The 20,437-nt window shown below is 48.3% G+C and overlaps 1 protein-coding gene across 1 annotated transcript in view; it reads left to right on the forward strand.

The window, feature by feature from the left end:
- LOC311225980 (uncharacterized protein) overlaps positions 1 to 20,437 on the forward strand; it is a gene marked incomplete at both ends in the record, with an annotated part of 98,877 nt that overhangs the window by 19,185 nt on the left and 59,255 nt on the right. Inside the window, 3 exons of the mRNA XM_084311364.1 lie at positions 4,214 to 4,624; positions 4,830 to 4,979; positions 5,158 to 5,403. Of these exons, the coding sequence (XP_084167490.1) occupies positions 4,214 to 4,624; positions 4,830 to 4,979; positions 5,158 to 5,403 (807 nt within the window). The remainder of the gene's footprint in view (positions 1 to 4,213; positions 4,625 to 4,829; positions 4,980 to 5,157; positions 5,404 to 20,437) is intronic.

Consider the following 20,437-nt stretch of genomic DNA (forward strand, 5'->3'; position numbering starts at 1 on the left):
CATTGTAAATTGTATATTGCATAGTACTGTTGTATATAAGAACCAGTTTCTCAGGAACCTGGCATGTTTTTTTTTTTTTTTTTTTTACCATGCATATCGTGTGTCTATCGTCTATCTATTTTATTTTTCGATGCCTATTTTATTCTATTTCATTATTGTATTTTGCACAATCAATGCGGGCATGTATGTGACAAATAAACCTCTTGATTCTTGATTCTTGACACACACACACACACGCACGCGCACGCACACACACACACACACACACACACACACACACACACACACACACACACACACACACACACACACACACACACACACACACACACACACACACACACACACACACACACACACACACACACACACACACACACACACACACACACACACACACACACACACACAACACACTTTACTCTGTCAGTTCCATGTAAATATATGATATTCTAGACTCAGATTGTGATAATCTTCCGCCATGTAGTTTGGATGTAGTTTAACTACTTATTCAAAGTAGTTTTAGTTTGACAAGCTACAGTTTTGAGAGTGGTTAAGATTGAGGTGAACTACTTTTCACTGTAAGGTAGTAGTTTGGCAAACTTCAGTTTTAGAGTAGTTTCCCCATTAGCCGGCACTATATATTGTTGGACAGCATCTCTCTCTCTAAATATTTGTCCAGAATTTGTCCATTTTTCAATTATTCCCACAGTTGATCTCAAAATACCCTCAAATTCTTGCCCACTTTCACAGGAGATCTGATGTGAAATCAATAATCAGCACAGGTAGAAAATCTTTTCAGATGGAGCCGAATGCTTATCTATCTTAGTCTGTGTTAGAATGTGATGAGCCTATTTGTGCCCCTAGTGGCAGTCCCCTCCAATGTGCAATTTTCCCCCACCCCACCCGGCCTACCCAACCCCCGCCTCCCCCCCATCCAACCACCTCCAATGTACAGTTTCCCACCCCACCCCACCTACTCAACCTCCTCCAATGTACAGTTTATTCCCCCTCAAATGTATATACTCTCTTTTTAGACTCTTTTTGTACTCATAAACAGTACTGTATAGATCTGGTATGTCATAAATGTCTAGATGTAACAGTACTGTCTACCTGTATGCAGGGACGTGCACAGGACTTTAGAGGGGCAGGTGCTCAAAGGCTGACAAGGGCACTGGGCCTGTGCTATTTTTGGGGGGCCTTTTTGGGCGGGAGGGGCCTTTTTATGCTTTTTGTGGGTTTTTGGTGATCAAATATTGAATATTGAACTATAATAATCAGTGCAGGAGCTCAGTTATCCTTGAAAGACACTTTTATCACTGACTTAAAAGGCCCATACATCTCCATAAATGTTCAGGGCGGAGGGAATAAGTGCTTACCCTACAGACCCCAAGTCTGTTAGGACAGCAGACTCGGTTGGCACTGCTCAAAACTTACCTTTTTAAAATAGCTTTTAAATGAATTATTATCTTTATTTCATTGTCTTATTTTTCTTTATTTCTATACATTTGACTTAAATATTTTATTATAATTTGTATCATTGTTTTAAGTAGTTTTTCTTATCATTTTATTTGTTCTTTTTTAATGTCAAAATATTATTTATATTATTCATTATTCATTTGTGATGTCACAGTATGATGTCATAATCAAACATTCTAGAACATTTGATGGCATAATAGAACATTCTAGAACATTTGTGTACATTATATTCAACAATTCTCTCAGAAGAGCTCAGATCTCAGAAGACCAAGTGAAGATATCACTTGTTGTTTCCGGCTACTTGTTTGTAAGCGTGAATATATTCTGTAGATACAATTTAAAATCCCCATATGGACAAGGAAACAATGTCCTGTACAATCCTTAATGAGCTGCGTCTGGAGGGAAGGGTCTGTGATGTGGTTATTAAAGTCAACAGCACTGAGTTGAATGCCCACAAGGCCCTCCTGTGTGACTGCAGTCACTATTTCAGGTAAGTTTAGCTTGGTTCAGGTTAGCTTGGTTCAGGTTAGCTTGGTTCAGGTTAACTTGGTTAGTAAACAGATACTATACTGTACTTCTACTGTAAACAGAACATGTTGCCCCCCCCCCAAGTCGCTCTCCGCTCGCTCACCGCTCACCTTCATTTGCGCATCAAGCGCTCCCCGCTCCATAGCCCGCTCAGCATAATTTTTTTGGAGCATGATGTAAATTAGCTTGATTTGACCAAACTACAATAGTCTGCACCCCCTGGGCCCCTTAACAATTGTTTGTATTGAACTGTATTGTCTTGTACCCATTCTGCAATGTTAAATAACGTTTATCCATTCAACTAGCTGTACTATGCTATGGTAGCTAGCCTAGCCGCAATGCTATGGCAGATCCCATTCGCGTTAGCATGTAAGCTAACAACAACAGCGTTAGCTTTAGTCTCTCGCTTTTTGTGAGACTAAACTCCGCTCTTGGTGGTACATTGTGTTGATGACTCTGCACCCCCTGGGCCCCTTAACAACTGTTTGTATTGAGCCGTATTGTATCGTACCCATTCTGCAATGTTAAATAACGTTTATCCATTCAACTAGCTGTACTATGCTATGGTAGCTAGCCTAGCCGCAATGCTATGGCCGATCCCATTCACGTTAGCATGTAAGCTAACAACAACAGCGTTAGCTTTAGTCTCTCGCTTTCTTGAGAGACTAAACTCTCCGCTCTTGGTGGTACATTGTGTTGATGTTGGTTTCGTTTCATCAATAAATGAGGCAGAACACAGTGAATGTATCCTTTTTTTATTGCACTTTGTTTGTTTCTCACTGAAAATAAATGTTGCGTTCGCCCGAGGTCCCGAGGTGATTTAAAGATGGCGGATTCTACTTTGGACTTAGCAGGATGTGTAGTGACGGTTCACCCTTCTCATTGGTTGAAAATGGCCTTCATTATTTGTACATTGCCACCTATTGCTTTGGCATTGTACTACATATATTACATCAGTTTCTGTGTGATCGTGTGCACTGAGCGACTGGGAGCGGCTCGGAGCGGAGGAGAGCTCTAGCTCCGGAGTCGCTCGGACCGATTTTAAAGCCCACTCCACGCTCACTTCAAAATCCACCGCTCACATGCTCTGATTACTACACAGGACAGAATGTTGCTTACTGTTTACTCATCAGATATCTCTATACTCTGCGTCCCACAGAGCCCTCTTCACTCGCTGGAGCGACTCAGAGAAAGCAGTCTACACTATCCCTGGGGTGTCCCCGGGTATGATGCAGCTCATCATAGAGTACGCCTACACACGCTTTGTGCTGGTGACAGCAGAGAACGTGGAAGAGCTTCTGGTGGCTGCAGACCAGCTTCTCGTCACTGGCATAGTAGGAGCATGCTCTGACTTCCTAGAAGGCCAGCTGTCTCTGGAAAACTGTGTCGGCATCTGGAGGTTTGCGGACATATACTACTGCCCTGACCTGAGGCGCCAGGCCCATCTCTTCATCGTGTGCCACTTTGAGGAGATGTTGCATGTCTCACAGGAGTTTGTGGAGCTGTCCCCGCAGCAACTGGTGGACATCATCGAGAGGGATGACCTGAACGTGAAGAGCGAGGAGACGGTGTTCAAGGCCGTCCTCCGTTGGATCGACCACTCCTGTAAGGAGCGTAAAACACACATCCCTTTGCTGCTGCCCAAGGTAACTAATTTTATTACGGATACACAAACATGGTTGCTAGTGCCTGAGCTACATTATTTTTTATGTTATTTTATATATATATACTTTTTCTTGTTTGTCTGTCTCTTGTCAAGATCATTATGATTCATGTTACTGTTATTATTGTTGTCGTCGCTGTTGTCATTGTTATTATTATTATTATTGTACTGTTATGTTCTGTTTTAAGAAAAGAAAATAAAAACATTTATAAAAAAAAAAAGAAATAAAATGAATTGTATTAGTGTGCATTACATTAAAACAACACTAGGTTCCCTAGTACAGTGGTTCTCAAACATTTGGGTCCAAACTGTTCCTTAGCAACAGAAACCGTCTACAACCGATGTCTAAGTTGTACCCGCTGTCTGCTTGTCTCTTCCCAGGTTCGCATGGGCTTGATGAGGCTTGACTACTTGCTGAACAACGTCCAGAACAACCCTGTGGTGAGGGACAGCCACGACTGCAGGGCCCTCATCCTCAGCGTCCTGAACCCCCCTGGCTCCGACAGGCTCCCAAACCCCCTGACCCGCCCACGCCTGCCCCAGGAGGTCCTATTGGCCATCGGAGGCCGGGGTAGCATGGAGGCTTACAACATCCGAGCCGGTGGATGGATGGACGTGAGCGTTGTTGAGGAGAGTCCCCCGGCCTTCTACGCCACCGCTTATCTCCACGGTCTGGTCTACTGCGTCGGCGGCACAACCGGCAGAGAGTATGTCAGCAGTGTGAGCAGGTTCAACCCCGTCACTCGCAGCTGGCTGCAGGCGGCTCCTATGCACTCACGCCGCTGTTACGTCAGCGTGGCCGTGTTGGACGGCTGTATCTACGCCATGGGAGGGGAGGACGGACACGCGCTGAACACCGCCGAGCGCTACGAGCCTGAAACCGACCAGTGGACACTGATCTCACCCATGCTGGAGCGCAGGAGCGGCGCCGGGGCAGCAGCCCTCCAGGGCAAGGTGGGTGGAACTGAGGGACACAGGGTGCTAGATGAACACAAGGAACGTTAGATCAGAAATCATAAATGTCTTTATTGCCAAGTAAGCTTGCACATACAAAAGATGTGTCTGGGTCCTTTGGTGCATCAACATTAACAGACAATTAAAGTAGAATGAAATCAAATGGAATATATAAACTAAATTAGAATATTCTTTCTTATTACAGGTTTACATCTGTGGTGGCTTCAACGGGAAGGAGTGTCTGTTTACAGCTGAGTGCTACAGCCCAGACACCGACCAGTGGACTCTGATCGCCCCCATGAGCAGCAGGCGTGGCGCAGTGGGAGTCGCTGCGTACGGAGGACAAGTCTATGCGGTAGGTGCACACGGAGACAAATGCTTTATACTAGATATTTCTATAGATATGTATCATTTGACTTGCAATGCTTCTGTGATGCCCTCATTTCCCTAAGTGGATTAATACAGTGTCTGCCTGCCTGCCTGCCTGCCTGAGCCACACACTAAAACATTCCTCTCATGTGTCCTGTCCTCAGGTGGGAGGGTGGGACCGTGGAAACACCCTGCGTAGCGCGGAGGCCTACAGCCCCTTGACTGACTCCTGGAGTGCCCTGCCCGTCATGATCACCCCCCACTGCTTCTTTGGCATCGCAGTGCTGGACGACCTGCTCTTCGTGGTCGGAGGCTACAATGACAACAATGACATCAGCAAGGTGGAGCACTACGACCAGAGCAGCGACAGGTGGACTGCAGCCGAGGACATAAAGATCCAGCGCTGTGGCGTAAGCTGCTGCATAATGCATGGCCTGCCATTTAACATGAGCCAGTACGCTGCTCCCCGTGGAGGAGGAGGAGGAGGAGGAGGAGGGCAGGAGGAGGAGGAGCAAGAGGAGGAGGAGGAGGATGAGGAGGAGGAGCAGGAGGAGCAGGAGGAGGAGGAGGAAGATGAGGAAGAGGAGGAGCAAGAGCAGGAGGAGGAGGAGGAGGAGGAGGAAGAAGATGAGGAGGAGGATAAGGAGGAGGAGGAGGCGGAGGAGGAAGAGGAGGAGGAGGAGGAAGAGGAGGAACAGGATGAGGAGGAAGAGGAAGACGAGGAAGAGTAGGAGCAGGAGAAGGAGGAAGAGGAGGAGGAAGATGTGGAAGAGTAGGAGGAGGAGGAGGAGGATTAGGAGGAGGAGGAGGAGGAAGAGTAGGAGGAGGAGGAGGAGGATTAGGAGGAGGAGGAGGAAGATGAGGAAGAGTAGGAGGAGGAGGCGGAGGAGGAAGAGGAGGAAGATGAGGAGGAGGAAGAGGAAGATGAGGAAGAGGAGGAGGAGGAAGAGGAGGAGGAGGAAGAGGAGGAGGAGGCAGCAGGGGATCCATCTAAGAACCTTAAACATTTATTAGACCAAAAGAAATCCTAAGAAATTAATAAATTACTATCAGCCAAAGGTGGTGCATTTCTTTCTTCTAGTAATTCAGACAATATCGGTTTTTAGTTTGTGTAATGTAATGTAATATCTGTTTTTAGTTTGTGTAATGTAATGTAATATCTGTTTTTAGTTTGTGTAATGTAATGTAATATCTGTTTTTAGTTTGTGTAATGTAATGTTGTAACTGCCCCCCGGCTTGGTGTTGAAATAAAGATGCGGTTATGTTTCGTACAGATGCTTTTATTTGTTTTCTCTTTTGCATTTCAGCTTAGCAGTACTGTAGCTTTTCTTTGGTAGTTTGTCGTTTGTACAGGTAGTGACGGTTGCCTCATTTGGTCCGTTTGCACCCCGTTTGCACCTCGTTTGCACCGTGAAAACTTATTCCGCTTTACCAAGGGTAGTTAATTTAACTGGAGTAAGGTCCTTCTATCATACATATTCGCTGCCTGCTCCGTCGTTATCTCTGAATTACTTCCGCCTTGGTCACACAGGAAGCTGTGACTTTATACTAAAGGAAGACGAGCTCTGCCCCCATGTGGACACTAAATGAAAGTGCACAAGTGGCTCCGAAATATTATTTTCTTAAATAGATAAATAGAGGGCTCAGTATTCTGAGCCAATACAGAGAAATTGATCATCTAGACCAACGCAAATCAAAGCTTACTGACGGTAAAGATGATAGGCATCTTTACCCTTGGCGGTCAGTTACACTCCCACCAAATCCTGCTATGACGGATAAGCACAAAACAATTAATTTAGTCATACAGGATTTCCTTTTAGATTTTACATAGCATCAAAATAATACAATTCAAGCGTTTCTATACTAATTACTCTCGAGGAGGAGTACCAATTTCTGGATCGGTCGCTCGAGAACTGAAGGTCTGGTAGAGTGATCTTTTCGCTCCCCAGTCTGTATTTTTACTCGACGTACTAGACCGTCGCTCTCTTGAGTGGCTTCGACGACCCGACATAGTTGCCACTGGCTTCTTGGCAGGTTACTGTCCTTGAGGATGACTATGTCGTTCACCTTGAGGTTACGCCGTGGTACGTGCCACTTCTGGCGTGTAGAAATGTTCAGGAGGTATTCCTTCTTCCAGCGGCTCCAGAATTGTTCGATTAGGTACTGGACTCTGCGCCATCTCTTGGTTGCATACATGTCCTCTTTAACAAATCTCCCAGGGGGTGGAAGAGCGATTTTAGACTTCATCATGACGAGATGGTTTGGTGTTAAGGGTTCAAACGCCATAGGATCGTTGATACCATCTACTGTCAGTGGTCGGCTGTTTACAATAGCTGTAGCTTCATAGAAGAGTGTTCTAAGAGAGGCGTCATCAAGTCTGCCTGGACACAGAGCGATAGTGGCGTTCAGCACATTTCTTACTGTCCTGATTTGACGTTCCCAGACACCACCTGCATGGCTGGCGGATGGAGCGTTGAAGACAAATTCACACTGTTTCTCTGCTAGAAAGATCTCCAGTAAACTGGCGTCACATTGTTTGAGTGCTTCTTTAAACTGGTTTCTAGCTCCCACGAAGTTAGTACCGTGGTCGCAATGAAGTTGCCGAACAGCTCCTCTGAGGCTGATGAAGCATCTCAAGGCGTTAATGAATGAGTCTGTTGATAAGTCTTCAAGCATCTCTATGTGGACAGCTCGTGAAGCTAGGCAAGTTAGTATCAGGCCATACCTTTTGTACTCCTTTCGAGCCTTTTTCATCAGGAAGCGGCTGAAGCAGTCCATGCCACTGTATGAGAAAGGCGGTGAGTCTTCCACACGCTCTTTAGGGAGTTCAGCCATTTGCTGCTCTTCAGTAGGTCGTCGGAGTTTCCTGCATCGTACACAGTTGTGAATCAGCTTGGCTACTAATTTGCTCCCACCAATGACCCAGAATCCATTTGCTCTCAGTTCCATTTGGGTTTGACTTCGGCCTTGGTGACAAACTTGAGCGTGGTGATGAGCCGTAATTAGCTTGGTGATAGGGCTGTCTTTTGGCAAAATGATGGGATGTTTCATTTCTTGACTGAGGGATGAGCGTCTCAATCTTCCACCCACACAGAGAAGTTCTTGATGCAGAATTGGATCAAGGGAATGGAGAGCACTTGAACTTGGGAGAGCATCTCCTTCCTGGCATCTCTTAATTTCCTGAGAGAAGGCTTGCTGCTGGACAAGCTTGATCACTATTTTGGCAGCTCTTTCTCGTTCTTCGACTGTCACCAGTTCGGTGTTGTGTACTTTTCCTGATCCCAGCCTCTTGATTCTTGCGACTACTTTCAGGATATTTGACCATGAAGAGATCTGATTTAGGCGACTTAGAATGTCTGTACAACTGTTAACTTTGGTTGTGAAAGCTTGGACAGCCTTAACCTCAGGATCGCCTACGAGTAGGTCTGCGAAGGGATTCAGTTTGGGATGTACTTCTTGCTCCCAGAGAAATGTAGGACCTGACATCCAGTTTGTTGAAGGAATGTGAGATGCCTGAAGGCCTCTGGAGGCATGATCTGCCGGGTTCTCTGCTGTTTCGATATAGTGCCATTTGCTTGGGTCAGTGTTTTCTCTTATCAGTTGGACTCTGTTCGCGACGAACACATGGAACCTTCTTGCCTCATTATTGATGTAGCCCAGAACTACTTGTGAATCTGTCCAGAAGAATTCTTCATCGATCTTCATCTGCAGTTCTCTTTTCAGCAACACACTTAATTTGGTTGCGACCACTGCCGCTGAGAGCTCTAGTCGTGGGATGCTTGAGACCTTGGTGGGTGCTACTCTTGCTTTGGCCATCACAAGACTGGAGTGTACTGTATTTTTGTCATTTTTGTACCTGAGGTAGGAACAAGCGCCATACCCCATGCTGCTGGCATCGGCAAAGTGATGCAGTTCCGTCTTGATGATGTTGCCGAAGTCATGTGGGTGATAGCATCTAGGGATTGTGAATTCCTTTAAGTTATGTAGCCCGATCTTCCATTCCTCCCACCGTGGCTTTAAGTCATCTGGCAGTGGATCGTCCCATCTTATGCCTCTGCGGCATAGTTCTTGGAGTATGCGTTTTCCGCTTAGGGTGAATGGGGCAACAAACCCGAGTGGGTCATAAAGAGAGGCGACGATGGAGAGGATTCCTCGACGGGTTGAAGGCTGGTCTTTCATGTTGACATTGAAGCTGAAGGTGTCGTTGTCTATAGACCACTGAAGGCCAAGTGCATGCTCAGTTGGGGTCGCTTCCAGCTTAAGTTCGAGAGGGTCAGTGATTGTTGCTCTTTCTGAGGGTTTCACACAGTCGAGGACGTCTTTGTGGTTAGAGTTGAATTTGTGGAGGCGTAGGCCTCCTCGTTTGCACAATTTTTGTGCCTCGATGATCAGTTTCTTGGCCTCTTCGACTGATGAAACGCTGGCTAACCCATCATCAACGTAGAAGTTCTTCTCAATGAAGGCTGAGGCTGCTGGGTAGTCTTCTCTATGTTGGTGTGCCATGTACCTTAGGCCAAAATTGGCACATCCAGGAGACGAAGCAGCTCCAAAGAGGTGAACTGCCATCCTGTATTCCTGTGGTTCCGTTTCCAAATCACCTTCTCCACCACAGGAACTTGAGGTATTTTCGAGAGTCAGGGTGGACGAAGAACTGGTGGAACATTCTTTCCACGTCGCAGATTATGGCCACGTCTTCCTTTCTGAAGTGGCATAGAACTCCTATTAGGGAGTTGATTAAGTCGGGACCGGTCAATAGACAGTCATTTAGGGAAACTGCACAGAATTTAGCTGAGCAGTCAAACACGACCCGTAGCCTGCCAGGCTTTTGAGGGTGGTAAATGCCGTGATGAGGAAGGTACCAAGCGGTCTCTCCATATGAAGTGGTATGGTCAAGTTCTGCGTCACCTTTCTCGATGATGTCTTTCATGAAAGCCTTATAGCGTTCGTGATACTCTTTATCCGTCTTTAGCTTCTTCTTTAGAGACTGGAGGCGGACTGTAGCTAGTCTCTTGTTGTTTGGTAGGGATGGTGGGCTGCTACCCTTGAAAGGTAGAGGCATCTCGTAGTGTCCATCTTCTTTCTGTCTGATGTTCTCGCTGAGGAATTGTATGAAGTGAACATCTTCTTGAGACACGTACTTGTCCTCGTAGTTCCTTTCAGAGAAGTCTGACTCAAGTACTTTAAGGACATCTGTTGTAGACGGGGCTGGTATTTCTTTTACTGACACTCTATGTACAAAGTTCTGGCTCCCTTGTCGGTCCAGATGAGGGTTAGATGAGCCTATTATGCTCCAGCCAAGCTCTGTCCTCTGTGCAAAAGGTTCGTTTTCACAGCCTGTGATGACTTCGAGTGGAGCTAGCGCTGAGGGACAATCACATCCTATTAACATACCCACTTCACAGTCTAGAAGTGATGGTAACTTGTTTACGAGATGCTTGAGGTGAGGCCACTGTAGCGCTGTTTTACCAGTAGGAATGTAGGATTTGTCTACTGGGATGAAGCTACGAGTGTAGGCTTGTGGCACTCTGATGTTGTTTGCAGAATGGAGTCCTCTGATTTGTAGGCCGCTGACACTCTTGCTGGTTATAACTGTATTTACAGCAGTCATTGTACTGAGTCTCAGCTTCACAGGTTGACTTTCCACACTTAACTTCTTAAGCAGGTCCTCTAAGATAAACGTTGTATCACTCTGTGTGTCGAGTAGTGCGTAAGTGAGCACCGTTATCTGTGGCTCTTGAACTGAAGACACAAGGACTGGGACAATGCTTGAGGTCGCAGAAGCACATCGGGTTGTAGTGTGAGACACGACTCTGCGGACTTCTTGGCCCCGGTAGTTTGCAGTAGATGTGCCACTCTGGGTTGTCTCTGGTGCTTGTGACCTCTCTTCGTGCAGACACGTTGGATGACGACGGTTGCAGGTGTTGCAGGTATGTCGCCATTTACAGTCCTTGCTGGAGTGTCCCTTCTTTAGACATCCAAAGCAGAGGTGATTTTGGTAGATGTACGTTCTCTTATCCTCTATAGACCTTGATGCGAAGTTAGTGCATGTAGCAATGCCATGATTCTCATTCTTGCAGATTGGGCAAGGTGGTCTGGCTCTATAGGGTGAATACTGTGTCTCCACGATGTTGCTCTTTATGTGAGTGCTTGTATTCAACGCTCTGGCTCTCTTGGAAAACCTCTCGTCTGAGGCTCTGGAGTTCAACAGTAGTGGGGTAGCGATGGGGTTACAAGCTATTCGTGCCTCTTTGTTCAGAAACTTTGAAAAGTGTGCAAGACTTGGATAGCTTCCAGATTTATCTAGCTCTTCTACGATGATCCTGCTCCATCTTCGCACAATCCACTCAGGTAGTTTCTTGAGCAGTTTGTGGTTCTCTTCACAGTCATTCAAGATGTCCAGTCCTCGGACATGTGGAATTGCCTCTGTGCATCCCTGTAGGAAGTCTGCAAACTCTCGGAGCGCCAGAGGATCGTTTGTGTTTATCTTAGGCCATCTCATTAGCTTGTCTCTGAACGCCCTTTGTATAATGAAGGGGTTTCCATACCTCTCTTCCAACACTCTCCAGGCACCTTTATATGCTTCTTCGGAGTCTCTGTAAAAGAATCCTTCCACAGACTTACGAGCTTCTCCAGTAAGGTACATTTTCAGATAAAACATCTTATCACTTGTTGGGAGAGGCTTTCGGTGTATCAGGGTCATGAAGGTCATCTTCCAATCAACAAATTTCATAGGGTCACCGTTGAATATTGTTGGTTCTGGTGTAGGTAGGCGATTCATGCTTAATGCACTTGTGATTGCTTCGGCTAGACTGAAGGCCTCTTGGTTTGCTGTCGCGCTGGGAGATGCTTGACGTTGGAATGCTGTAGGATGTAGCGGAGCACTATATTCAGGATTTTGGTGAGCAGTATTTATTTCATGGTCAGTGACTTCTTCTTCTTCGTTGTCTAGATCACTTCCCGAACTGTATGCCCTCACTCGGGCTGCTGCTACCTGGACTTCCTTCTCTGCTTGTAGCTGCTGTAACTTCATCCTCTCCTCCTCCAGCTTACGTCGACTCTGTACCTTCACCTTCTCCATTTCCATCAGCATGGCTGCCTCTTCCCCCTCTAGTTGGAGGAGACTGGTTTGCTGAGCCTGGATCACTTGAATGGCCTTTACCTCTTCCACTTTAGCCGCAAGTTCAGCTTCCCTCCGCCTGTTTTTGATGCCTTGGAACGTTGAGAGTGAATTGTTTCATTATTTGTGTGACCATATACAGATCTGTACTCTTCTTTGTTCAGAGCTATTCTCACCCTCTCCTTCTCAAGTCTTTCATTAAAATCTTCCTCTTTTGTTTCCAGCTGCTTACACACAAGCTCTTGGGTGTCTGTCGTCAGCTGAATACAGGCGTCCATTTTATTTGCGATCTCAGGAGTCGTGGCATGGTTACGTAAAATGGACTCATATAAACTTCTTACTAAGTCACAACTTGCTTGAATGTCTTGTTTTAGTCTTTCAAGTTCTTCTGCTGGACAGAAGGTTCTTAGCTTCCCTCTTGCTTCCTTGGCTATCTTCTTCCACTTCTGATAAGCTTTGTTAAAAGCTTTCTCATTCCTCTTATCCTCCACTTCACGGTTTTCTTTTCCTTTCTCGGTTAGAGTTCTTTGGCGAGCACCCGTTCTGTTCTGTTCCAACTCCAAGAGGTTGCCAGCTTCGTCTTCTTGGGCCGACATTGTGCTTGATCACATACACTCAAAATATCAAATAACTAGATGGTATTTAAGAGTTCCACTTGCTGGGATGGATATCAGACAGCATAATATTCATTAAACATACAGGAGTTGCCACACGTCCGTGGTATTGCTGGGATGGATACCAGACAGCATGAGGGTAATTAGATATACAGAAGTTGCCACACATCCGTGGTATTGCTGGGATGGATACCAGACAGCATAGGGTTAATTAGATATACAGGAGTTGCCACACATCCGTGGGTTTGCTGGGATGGATACCAGACAGCATAGGGTTAATTAGATATACAGGAGTTGCCACACATCCGTGGTATTGCTGGGATGGATACCAGACAGCATAGGGTTAATTAGATATACAGGAGTTTCCACACGTCCGTGGGTTTGCTGGGATGGATACCAGACAGCATAAGGTTAACTCAGTAGGCTCATTCTTCCTTCTCTTCATACATGTATTTTCTTTAGTAGGGTCCTCAACATACATGTGTTCTCTTCGGAGTAAGATCTTCAACATACATGTATTTTCTTCAGAGTGAGGTCTTCATTGTACATGCATTTTCTTCAGAGGATGGTCTTCATTGTACATGCATTTTCTTCAGAGTGAGGTCTTCAACATACATGCATTTTCTTTGGAGTATGGTCTTTGTAACTGAGGGGTACAATTCCCTGACTGTATTGATAAGTATGGTATCATTAAACCACTACCGCTTTATGTACTTTAATTACTAGCCATACAGTACATGATATATAAATATGATGAACACTTCCCACAATGAATCGGTTCCACACAAAGTGGTAATTAAGTATTTATTGCAGCAAAAGGTACATAATATACTTCTCTATTTTACTTTGGATGCGCTTATAAGGCAAAGGAATGTGCGTAGGCAAATCAATAATGAATGTCCATTCTCTGGTTACGCAGGAGGTAATTATACAACCTGAATCTTAGGGAATTATATCTATGGTACACTAGTAATATATAGCGGGAGATACTGGAAGGGTCCCCCCGGTTGTAAGCCAGCAGGGGTAGAGGATCTGTCGGTAGTAGAGAGTCTGGTCAACGATGACTAAGGAGACTCCAAGTACAGGAGACGGTGCAATAGTCTCTTGATCCACAGACGAATACAGCTGTTCTCCGTAGACTGTAGCTCCACAGTGAAGAAAGCTAGCCGGCCTCAGGCTCTCTGAGGCGCAGACTCGACGTGGCTCCTCACAGGGTAAATCCCACACATGTAGGCGTCGGCGATTCTCCGCTCCATAAATCACAGGACCAAAACAAATATAATCCAGCCGCAAAGGGCTATGTAGTCGTCGGGTAGATTAATCCAGTGTACATGTCCACACGGTTCTCGTCTAGGTCTCCTCGGGTGAAAGCGCAATGAAAGCAGCCCAGCCTGGATAAGCACTCTAGCTGGTACGAGGAAGCGTTGGTGATGCTGGTCACTGTAGAACTTTAGCCGCACGATACACTATACACAAATAGACTATTACTGACTTAATAGAAATATGTCGCACTCGACGGTATAGCGCCAAACTCTGACAATTCAGTTATTAATTCGCACGCGGTCTCAATGCTCTATTTTGGGGCCAAACAGGCCATACTTCACCGCACGGAGTATCGTGGGTGAGGCTTCAACTTATTGGGTAACTCTACTTCTGTATTCACCTGCGCCATATTTATATGCACGCGAACAATCTAGTGCCAACCTCATTTCTGTCTCGTATTCCTGGGCAAGGCCGGGCATGTACAGACATGTCTTGACGGTGGCTTTGAACCTGACTCTGGAGGCACGGCCCTGGCGCCTGTGGACCGCTGTCCAATAGGAGAACGAAACACCATGGTCTGTACTAGGCTAAAGGGATATTCCGTGTATATGTACAAGGAATATACAAGGGATATCAAACGATATACAAATACTATGCAATATATATCAATCAATAAATATATATATATATTCGGTTTAATCTGATCCTTTGTAACAGCCGCCTCCTAATTAGTCCCACCTAATTAGCTAAGCAGAGACAGATTAACCGCACTGTCCACTACTCAATGTCTGTTGTGAGGGGTCGGGCAGTTCACAAAGTCATGGGGTCATGGTCGTCATCGATAGTATCGGGGAGCCTTGGCAGTTCTATTAGCCTCGCCACGGGTCGGGTGTAGATCCGTCCTTGGACGAGCACTTCGGCTGCTCGGACCTTTCCGTCGGCACCGGTGATCACTTTGCTTACGCGGCCAGCCGGCCACATAGCTCGGGGTAGTGACTGGTCGATAATCATGATGACTGTTCCTTCTGTCAAATTGTCTCTCTCTTTCACCCATTTCTGGCGGGTCTGTAGAGACGGTAGATAGTGGAGTAGGAAACTGTTCCAAAACTTGTCAGCCAATACTTGACTGTACCTCCACATTCTTCGGCCGTTCGCTTCTTCAGGCCTGTACTTTGTCTGTGGTAGCGCGGGGTCCAGCCGCCCCATCAAGAGTGTGTTGGGGGTGACTGGGTCGACATCTGCTACATCACTTGAGACGTAACCGAGGGGCTTTGAGTTCAATACTCCCTCGATCTCCGTGAGGACTGTCATTAGGACTTCTTCCGCCACGGTCTGGGCCCCAAGCACGGCGTACAGGGCTGTCTTTATTGAACGTACTTCTCGTTCCCAAGTTCCACCGAAGTGAGGTGCGTTCGGGGGATTAAACTGGAAGTCAATCTGGGATGGAGCGAGGTGGGTCTTAAGTTCTGGGCCCATAGCTTGGAAGCTCTCTCTCAGCTCTCTTTCTCTGCCTTTGAAGTTTGTCCCGTGATCAGACAATAATATAGACGGTTTGCCTTTCCGCGATGTGAATCTTCGGAAGGCCATAAGGAATGAGTCTGTGCTCATGGTTGGAAGGAGTTCTATATGCATCGCTCGGGTGGTCATGCATTTGAATACAATACCCCACCGCTTCTCGGTTCCTCTTCCTTTCTTTATATACAGCGGGCCGAAACAGTCCATACCGGTGGAGTGAAAAGGCTTGTCGCCGAGTCGGAGGCGACAGGGAGGTAGGTCAGCCATCCGGGGTATACTGGGCTGCGCTCGCCACTTACGACAGTCTAGACAGGTTCGCTGGACTGCTTCTCTCCCTTGCAGTATCCAATAACGACGTCTGATCTCCGCGAAGACTCTCTCTGCCCCGGCGTGATGCACATCCTCGTCGTATTTCTTTATGATCAGCTCTGTGACCTTGTGTCGGCTGTTTAAGACTATCGGGTACTTGACGTCATCCGGTAAGTCTGGAGCTCTCCGCAGACGACCACCCACTCTGATGAGACCATGGGCGTCGCTCTCGGGGGCTAGGTGGAGCAGTCTGCTGTCTGATGGGACGGGCTTTGCTCCCTGTAGACAGTCTAGCTCATCGGGGAACGAGTCTCTCTGGGCTCGTTGTAGTAGAAGAAGTTCTGCTTCTTCGTAGTCAGCTGCTGTAATGTCAGTAGTGAGCTGAACCTCTGGGTGGTGCCACAGGAATGTCTTTAGCTGCGCACTCTCTAGGGTGAGGCAATCGTCTATGTCGGGGTTTGTGGAGACGAGTGTGTTCAATCCACAGAACATAGATTTCTTGTTTTCGGCCTCCTCTTTACTCGCTTCCCGTGGGGTGGGTGTAGGCCACTCTTCTTCCGGGAGCTTGAGGAACTCTGGCCCGTCACTGTATAGGTTGTGACGGGTGAGGTCATCCAGGGACATTCCCCGGGTGATGACGTCAGCTGGGTTGTGTTTTGTGTCCACATACCTCCAGCTTGCTACTTCTGTTAAATCTTGAATCTCTGTGACTCTGACTCCCACGAAGACCTTGTATATGCACGAATCAGACCGGATCCATGTGAGTACTGTCGTGGAGTCTGACCACAAGATTGTTCTTTGCACCGGAATGGTGAGTTCACGTTGGATTAACGTGGCGAGTTGCGCTCCTGCTAGGGCTGCGCAGAGCTCTAGACACGGGATAGATTGTTGCTTTCGTGGGGCTATTCTTGAGCGAGCCAGGATGAAAGCAGTATGTATTTCTCCTCCCTCCTCTCGGGCACGCAAGTAGGCCACCGAACCGTAGGCTACTTCGGAGGCGTCGCTGAAGACGTGCAGGTCCATCTGGCACGTCTCCGACCTCACTGTGGGTGGGAAGTAGCTGCGGCGTATGTTGACACCTGGGAGTGAGCTGAGTTCCGTCTCCCACTCTCTCCATGTGGATGCAAGGTGTTCCGGTATGGGGTCGTCCCAGCCCTGGTCCTTGTCCCATAACGCTCTTACAATCATCTTTGCCCTGGTGGTGTAAGGTAGAATACATCCCAACGGGTCATATTGTCTGGCGAGTGTTCTGTATACACTCCGTCTGGTGGTCGGTAGTGCAGTCGACCTTCCCTGCTCCTTGGTCAGGAGTGTGTGTTTATAATGGAGCGAGTCTGTTTTGAAGCGCCAGACTAGTCCTAATGTCATTTCTTGGGCTTCTCCTGGGATGGTCGCCATCCAGGTCTCGCTGCTTGCTGCCTTGTCCTCGGGGGAGAGGCTGCGCAATACTTGCGGGTCGCTGCTGGCCCACTGCCTGAGATCAAAGCCGCCTTTGATCAGGGAGGCGCGGAGCTTGAGTAGAAGGGCCTCGGCTTCTTCTGGCGTCGAGACGCTTTGCAGACAGTTGTCCACGTAGAAACTATTTCCTACACTTTGTCGGACCTCTTCATCAGCTGCTGGGTCCTCTGCGACGTGTTTTTGCAGTGCAAACGTAGCACAGCATGGGCTGCATGTGGTTCCGAAAGGGAGGACTTCCCATTGATAGATGGCTGGTTGCTCATCCCCGATCCTCTCTCTCCATAGGAACCGCAGCAGGGGCTTGTCCTCCTCCACTAGTCTCACCTGCAGGAACATCCCTTTGATGTCGCCGCTGATGGCCACCTTGTCTTGGCGGAAACGTAGTAACACGTCTAGTAGAGAGGGGCCGAGTGTTGGGCCGGGCAAGAGCTCTTTATTCAGATTTTGTGATCCGATCTGGTAGCTGCAGTTGAACACAATACGATCCTTGCCGTTGTGGTGGACTTTGTGGTGCGGCACGTACCATGATTCGGTCGTCTGATCGGCCTCTTTAATGTCAATTTTCTTTATGTGTCCCGCTGTGATTAGCTTGTTAATCTCAGCGCGGTACACCGTCTCTTGAGCGGGGTCTCTGGCTAGGCGCCGCTCTGTGTTCAATAGATACCGCTCCGTCGCTTCTTTTGGGGCGTGGAAGGTAGGCATACCCTCTCGCCTCAGGAGTGGAGTTGCGTATCTCATCACTCCGTTGACTTTGACTCTCTTTGTCCCCTGCTCGAGGAGGGCTATAGCGTAAATGTCTTCCTTGGAACGAATGTCTTTCTTTTCGTTCTTAAAGGGCATTGTCTCTAGTGTCCATAGCCTCTCGACATGCTGTAGGAGGGTGGTGTCTTCTTCTGTCACTCTGGAGTGGAGGCAGTTAGTGGCTGCTGTTCGGTTAAGAGACTTAGCGAGGGGGCCTTGTAATGTCCATCCTAGGCGGGTCTCGACTGCTGCAGGACAGCCTCTGGGCCCTGTGTGGACCCGGTCTATCGGGACGATGAGGTCTGCATGGTCGGAGCCTATCAGCAGGGTCGGGGTGGCACCGTCTATGAGCGGTATAGGTAGTTGACGCAGGTGCACATATTTATCCATCAGCTTGGCGATGGGGTAGGTGTACTGCGACAGGCCTATTTCTTGGCTGGTGAAAGCATTAGTAATCCTATACCGTCTCTCTGGCTGCCCGCTTGCTGCGATAGTGAAGGAGACATTCTCGCCCTTTATCATCTTTAGATCTCTTCTTGTTGTCCGAATCGTCATCTGGTTTTCGCTCCCCCGCAGCCCCAGCTGGGCCGCAGCGGACGCGAGGAGAAGGGTCTTCTCTGACCCGTCGTCAAGGACGGCGTAAGTGTCCATGACCTTATCTTGGTAACTCAGTGTTACGCGGACCACCTTTAAGAGCACCCGGGCGCCCCCGCTGCTGGCGGGGTCAATGTACATAACACTTGCCTTTGTGCTGCTTGAGGGTGCAGGCTTTCTTCTGTTACTGTCGTGTAGGACATCTAGGTGGGCTCCGTCACACCGATTACACCTCTTCTTTAAGCGGCAATCGGCTGCCATGTGACTGCGCGCACATCGGTAACAGCGTCGGTTGGACTTTATCCATTGACTCACCTCGTCGGCGGTCATCTTCTTGAACGTGTCACATTGTGACAACCAGTGTTCCTTTTCGCAGTACGGGCACACCATCTTCCACTTCTCTTTCATCAAGGGGGTACTGTGGTTCTTGCTGCTCGGTACTGATTCTGATTGGTGCATGACGGTCACCAATCTTCGGCCATCGTTTGCTCTCCTAGGTCCCTCTCTGGAGCTTGGGGTGCTCCGCATGAACGTATCCAACCGTAGGCTGTTGACTTCTCTCGCCAGGAAGTCGGCTAGGTCTAGGAGGGATGGCTCGGGACCGTTAGGATCACGGTGGTCTCTTTGCCGCCTGAAGCGCTCTTGTCGGGCGGGCGGAAGCTTCTCTAAAATCCTCTCGACATTAGAGTTTGCGTACAGTTCGTGCATACCCTTTTCTCTTTGCGCCCCCAGCATCCCTACCAGGGATTGTACCTTGATAGACAGGTCATCTAGTGAGCGATTGTCTGTGGCTGGGGGTAGGCGGTCAATATGCCTTATCTCTTGTATTACGTAGTCCCATATGCGTCCATATCTTTGGTCGAGTGCTGCTAGAGCCGCTGTGTATGGGGTAGTAGAGGTGGCATAGGCCAGCGCTATATTGTGCGCTCGGGGCACCTTGAGGTGCTTCAGTAGGATAGCATACTTGTACGGTTCATCAGCTACATCGGACATCATTGTCTCTAAGCACATTCGTAGCTCCGTGTACTGTGCTCTGTTCTCGTGGGTGAAGTCCGGAAACGTCGGTGTGCCAATGTATGATGCCATGGATGGCTGGCACATCGGTGAGCGTTGGAAGAGAGGCCTCCTAGGCGAGTCTCCTCTTACGCCTCTTGGTGGGCTGGTACCTGCTGGGTACCATGGCCCGCGTATCCAGGTGCTGTTCCTCGGGGCTGGTCGTGCGTCAAGCTCACCCGTGAATTGAGTCGGGGGTCTGTAGCGCAGAGCCGCGGGGGTAGAGCCTGGGCTGTACTGGACCTCCTGGTCCTGTGGAGTACTGTGCTGCTGTCGGGCTTGACTCTCCTCCTCTCCCTCTTCTTCTTCCTCTGGCAGGTCCTCTAGATCCTGTAGTCGTCTATTTAGCCTCTCCGCGGTGTAGACCGTTTCTTCCTTGTAGCTGGGTCTCACTTGGACCGGTCGGGGAAGGGGTTCGGAGGGGGGTATAGGCTCTCTCTGGTGGTCGGGCTCAGGGTCGCTTGATCGGGTAGGGGAGGGTGCCCTTGACCCTTGTCTTGACGAGGCCCTGGAACCCCGTGCGGAGGGAGGGGGTGTTGCCCTGGTGATCAGCTGCTCCATTATCTGCGCTTGTAATCGGTCGCGCTCGGCTTCGCGCTTGGTGAGAGCGAGGTCGCGCTCTGCTTCTCTTTGGGCACCGGCAGCGGCGCGCTGGGCTTCGGCGGCGGCGCGCTGGGCTTCGGCCCGGTCCCTTACCCTATTCTCTTCCGTCTGAAGGCGTCTAATCTCTAGACGTATACGATCTTCGTCGCTCCGTTGCTGCGCCTGAAGGCGTTCTCT

Source organism: Notolepis coatsorum (genome assembly GCF_963971535.1).
Source record: "Notolepis coatsorum genome assembly, chromosome: 3".
NCBI classification, from domain to species: Eukaryota; Metazoa; Chordata; class Actinopteri; order Aulopiformes; family Paralepididae; genus Notolepis; species Notolepis coatsorum.